We start from the raw sequence: 6,007 nt of genomic DNA on the forward strand, positions 1-6,007 counted from the left end.
CACATTGTTTAGAATGAAGCCCAAACAAGGAGTAGTAAAATAAATCAAGTTGATGAGGTCATTATCACCTAGGCAAGGGCACCGAAAATTAGGACTCATCTCATTCATAAGGAAAAGCAGTTGCTTCTAGAATGTGCATCTCTTGGGAACTTTCTTCAAGTCACCAAAGAGACAATGGTGTCAGAGTGAAGTAAGAAATTATAGGACCAGACTTTAGCAACCTTGCTTCAGCTAAGCAGGGCTCCCGGGCATTGTAATCTCATGAAGTTGTTGAAAGAACACATGGCTACTGGCAAAATCTTTAAAGATTTTAGACGTTGTCAAGGACCCCTTTCTTAAAATATGTTTCTGAGAAAGTTTTGGCGTTTTCCTATGAGAAGTGGTATTTTCTGAGGTATCTGAACAAGAGGCTAAAGTAATTGTTGGGAAATCTCCTCTTCTCCTTCCTGGGTCTAGTTTTAGGAGAAAGCCCTAAGAGTAGACCAGAGGGTGCAATGACCCCTCCACTCCCACCTGTACACTTTCTAAAATGAATGGAATGACAGGACATTTCAAGATATTTTCTTTCCTTCTTTCCTCTTTTCTTCCTTCCCTCCCTCCCTTTCTTCCTTTTTTCCCTTCCTTATCTTTATTTATTTCTTCCCTCCAAGTCTAAGATGTGTTAAGCAAAGGCTCAATCTAAAGAAAATGTGTTGCTACTGACTCAGTCTCCAGTGTTCTTCTCTCAGTGCCTTGATGCCACATGTGTATAGCACAAATCTCGGATTTTAAAAAAAGTGATCACTCTAATGAAGGTTGGAAAGGTAGTTAAACATGAAAGCTCTAAATTCAGACAGACTTGAGTTCAAAATTCTGACTCTATCCCATACTGGCTGTATATGTGTAATGAGCAAGCCACAAATTCCCTGACACTCCAGATAAGAATCACACTGTTGAACTCTGGAATCTATAACACCAAGATGAACTCTAATGTAACCTATGAATTTTGGGTAATTATGATGTGTCAGTGTAGGCTCATCAGTAGAAACAAATGTACAACTCTGGTGAGGAATATTGATAATGGGAGAGGCTATGTATATGTAGGGGCAGAAGATATATTAAGCGGCTCTTTGTACCTTTCTTGAATTTTGCTGTGTACCCAATATTGCTCTAAAAATACAAAGTCTTAACTTTTAAAATTTTAAGTCAGTTTGTTGTGATGATTAAATGCAATAATCTGAGGATTTATCATAGTGCCTGGCCTTTACTAGGCTTACAATAAATGCTAGCTCCCTATTCCCTTCTTAATCTCATATCTAGTTAACTCTACCCCTGCTTTGAGCTCCACACAAACCCTCTTCTGCTACAGGCACATACATACTTGTTCACCCAATGGGCACTTGTTTTACACAGCTTACTATCACTGGAAAAGTAAAATACAGATGTGATCCATTTCCTGAAAGAGCTTTAATCTAGTTGGGAATACACCACACATCAAATCAATAGACAGCAATGTATTTGCAAATGCTATGCTATAGTTCTGGGGAGGGAGGCTGGCAGAGGCATAAGAAAAGGTCTGGAAGTAAATACTGGATAGGAGGCAGACTATTGAAAAGGGAAAGGAGGAGTGAGTTAGTAACATACCTCTGGCTTTTCAGAGAGTTCAGAAGTAGACACAAATGCCTATGGCAAAGCCCAATAAAAAGTTCTTATTCTTCCTGTGAACAATATTTCATTAATGACAACTTTGCTCCAGGCACTGAAGTGGTTATATAGCTATGAGACACCTTGGTCTTTCTCTACCAAGCATACAATCTAGTAGAGGAAGCAAGATATGAATGTAAGAAAAGTGGAATAGAATATGGTAAAATAGGATGCTTGCAGAGTTTAATTATTGGTTCTAAAGTTCCAAGGAAGGGGTGGACACTTTTTGTCAGTTCAGGAGGAAAGTCATGATTAGAAATAAGGGGAGGATATTTCACTGATGAAAAGTGAGGGTGCTGTGAATAAAACAAAGAGTAAGTGCAAAGGGACGGATGTGAAGTATGGGAAAGGGAAGAGGGCTTGTGAAAGATAAAGTTTGAGAGGTAATATCCTGATTGTGGAGGACCTATAAGTTAAAGTATTTGAAGCTTATTCTGAGGATAATGAAAAGCCATTGAAGAGGTTAAAGTAGAACAATAGATACAGTCAGACTTCTGCTTAGAATAATCATAAGGCATCTGTATGGTAGATAAATAGGTCAGGGCAAGGCTGGAGTCCATGAGTTCAGTTAAGAGGCTACTGCAATAGTCCATGCAAACAATAAAATAGAGAAAAGTCTGCTCTATGACAGAGAAACTCCAAAAAAGGAAGGTGTCAGAAAAATAAGATCCCCCTCTAGGTCTGGCTGCCTTTAAACTTGAAGCAACTACACTAGGTCACACTTTAGCCTTTGCCCAACCCTAACTTGACCACAAGCTTTGAGTCTGGAAGGAATTCCCCGATAGCTTCTTGTGACCAAGACCTCACATTTCTTGGTTGTCTGGCCAATCTGAGTAGTGTGGGCTATAGGCAGAAAACACAGTAAAGGCAGAGTAAATTTCTATGGAGGTCTTGGCTTCCGGAAAACTCGATTCTTACCACATTTGTAGGTAGCCACACACTCAAAGCCATCTTGGGTCAAATTAGGGAAACCAGAGCTCTATTTAGAACTTTCTCACTTATGGTAGTAAGGAATTGCTTAGATGTTAGTAAGACCTACAGATAAGGTATATCAACCCTACCCAACCATCTCCCCATTTTGTCAATAACCTTTGCTTCTAAATGTGCCTTCTACCCTATTCCAACCAAACCAACTTTTTATGCATCTAGATTCTTTTATCTCATTCTTTGATTCCCAGTTCCCTTCACTACTCATCCATTCCTACCACTCCTCATTCTTCATAAATTTTATTTCAACCACCCGCCTCTTCCTAGAGGCTCTCTTAAGAACCCAATCCATCCTGTTTCTTTTGCCTTGCGTCCCAGGCTCACAGTTTATATCCCTTTGTGGTTATTAATAGGCACTCCAGTAATCCAGGAGGTGATATAGCAGAATGGGAAGAACATCAGCTTTTTGGATAAACAGACCTGGATTCAAATCCTATATTCACCATTACTTAGCTGTGTGCTACCTTGAGTGAGTTACTTAATGCTTTTAGCTACAGTTATTCTCATCTGTGAGATGAGAATGAGCTTCCCAGGTGGCGCTAGTGGTAAAGAACTTGGCTGCCAGTGCAGGAGACATAAAAGATGTGGGTTCGATCCCTGAGTCGGGAAGATCCCCTGGAGATGGAAATGGCAATCCACTCCAGTATTCCTGCCTGGAGAATTGCATGGACAGAAGAGCCTGGTGGGCTACAGCTCATAGGGTTGCAAGTCGGACAAGACTGAAGCAACTGAGCACACAAACATTCTCATCTGTAAAATGGGAGCAATCTTTTAGGAAGAGGATTATGAGGTAACTGATTTGGCATTTATCACATAGAAAAAACTCAATAAATGTCCATTTAAATGAAAAGTCATAGTTCAGTTGCCTTTTGGGTGAGATCTTCTGTCTTCCTCTAAATAAATTGAAAGGTGCCAAAAGTTAGTGACCATAGATTTCTCCATTGTTATCCCTCTCCACCCCTGCATCTGGTATAGGGCTCTGTACACAATGTGCTCGATTAATGTAATGACAAGATAAGACATGATACAAAGCCACAGGTAAAGAAAAGGAGTGGGTCTTAGGGTAGTGAATCTATTACAAATTTGAGATACCAGATTTACCAGGAAGGGAAAAACTTCAGAAACATTTGACCCTGAAGGTTAATAGATAGGGTGGCATCTTGCCTCATGCAAAAAGTGTAATGCAATAGAAAGGGAGTTTCAAATGGTCCTGAATTGATATCTAGGTCCTGAATCGATACCTAGGTCCTGAATCGAACCGCATTCTAGCTATATGACCTTGAGCAAATCACCAAACCATTCAGAACCCCAGTTTCCTTATCTCTAAAACTAATACAATAGTACTTGACTTCCAGGGTTGTGGAGAGGATTCAAGGCATAATCTATTTAAAATTCCTAGAATAATGCTTGAGACATGGTTGGTGGCCAAAAATATGTCACCTACCTCTCCTTCCCTTCTCTGTCCTTCCTTAACTGCATAGAATATCATGGAAATCTGGGTATGGGGTGCGAGAAGAATTGTGAGGTCTTCTTGAGAATGTTCTCAAGTGTTTCCTTCACATCTTTGTTCCTCAGACTATAGATCATGGGGTTAAGCATGGGGATGACCACTGTGTAGAATACAGAGACCAGCCTGCCCCTGCCTACTAAGTACTCAGAGGTTGGGCGCAAGTAAATGAACACAGTGGTTCCATAGTACAGGCTGACAGCAGTCAGGTGGGATGTACAAGTGGAGAAGGTCTTGTGTTTGCCCTGGGCTGAGGGGATTCTGATGATAGCCATAAAGACACAAGTGTAGGACACCAGGACGACTGTGAGGGACACTGACACATTAAAACCACCACAGGCAAAGAGGAGAAGCTGAGGGACCTGTGTGTCAGAGCAGGAGAGTTTTAAAAGGGGAGGGATATCACAGAAGTAATGAGTGATGACATGAGATTTACAGAAGATGAGATGAAAGGTTGAACTAGTGAGGAGCACTGTATTCATCAGGCCCACTGCATAGCTGGCCATCACCAACTGCAAACAGAGCCTTGGAGACATGATTATGTGGTAGAGTAGAGGGCGGCAGATGGCTACATAGCGGTCATAGGCCATGGAGGCCAAGAGGAAGAACTCAGTGACAGCAAAGATCACGAAGCAAGCTGTCTGGATCACACAACCAGAGAAGGAGATGGTTTGGCAACCAGAGGAAAACTCCATCAACATTTTGGGGACTGTGACTGAAGAATAACAGAAGTCAAGAAAGGACAGGTTGCTGAGGAAGAAATACATGGGAGTGTGGAGTCGGGAGCACGCCACAATGAAAGCGAAGATGCCCAGGTTTCCAACCACTGTGACTGTGTAGATGAGGAAGAAGAGGGCAAAGAGGATGGGCCGAAGCTGCGGGTCATTGGTGAGGCCCACGAAGAAGAATTCACTGAACTGACTGGTGTTGCCTGCTTCCATTGAGCCACTGCAATTCTGCAGGAGAAATATACAGGATGATAGTGAGACGCTACAGCTCAAATTCCTAGAGAGAGACCTGCAGGGTCTAGTCCAGCCAGGACATGTTGTGGATATCAACTGTAACATTTATTTCATCCTGGCTCACCTATTTCTTGCTACACTCTAGCCTATTGTACACAGTGTTTAAAGACATGAGGAAGAAATATGGAGTCAGAAGAGTTGATCTGAATCTCAGCTTTTGCCCCTCATTGTATCTGTGACCTTAGGCGAGTGTCTTAACTTCTCTGAGCCTTCTTTGTAAATGGGGATAAAATTCCCATCTTATAAGACTGGTTGTAAGGACTAAAGGTGATGGTAGGTGTATCTAAATTATCTAGCAAGGCATGGGAAGAAGAGCAGGTACACAACGAATCTTAATTTCCTTTCCTCTTCTACATCCTTCTTTTTCCCAGCACCAAAACTGTTCTCAGCTAAAGTTTAGCCTGAGCATAAGGTTAAGGACACAAATCTTAGACATGGGAGGGACTCAACAAACTTACATTTTCAGTTGTATGTTTGATGGACTGCAGGGGATGAGTGGAGGAGGAATATAAAACAATATAATATAGAGGTAAAAGGGCAATCTTCAGGATCAATGATAGGTTGGTTAGAATTCAATACTATGATTTGCTAGCTGTTTGATCTTGGACAATCTAGTTAACCTGTCTGAGCTTCAGTTTCCTCATTTCTACATGAGAGTATCAAATTTTTCCTATTTCATTAATTTATTGTGAAGATAAAATAATTCATGCAAAGCACTTAACATAGTATGTGGTACATACTAAGAGTGTGATAACTTTTATAATAACTGGAAATCTCCTAGTTTGTTCAAACCACACAGAAGGCCCTT

The 6,007-nt window shown here is 41.1% G+C and overlaps 1 protein-coding gene across 1 annotated transcript; it reads right to left on the minus strand.

Annotated features, from left to right (window-relative positions):
- Positions 1-4,155: 4,155 nt before the first annotated feature.
- Positions 4,156-5,118, minus strand: LOC133052604 (olfactory receptor 5AR1-like). Its single transcript, XM_061137535.1, has one exon. It carries the CDS (start codon positions 5,116-5,118, stop codon positions 4,156-4,158), a length of 963 nt encoding a protein of 320 aa, XP_060993518.1.
- Positions 5,119-6,007: the final 889 nt, after the last annotated feature.

Source organism: Dama dama, chromosome X, assembly GCF_033118175.1.
Source record: "Dama dama isolate Ldn47 chromosome X, ASM3311817v1, whole genome shotgun sequence".
NCBI lineage: Eukaryota > Metazoa > Chordata > Mammalia > Artiodactyla > Cervidae > Dama > Dama dama.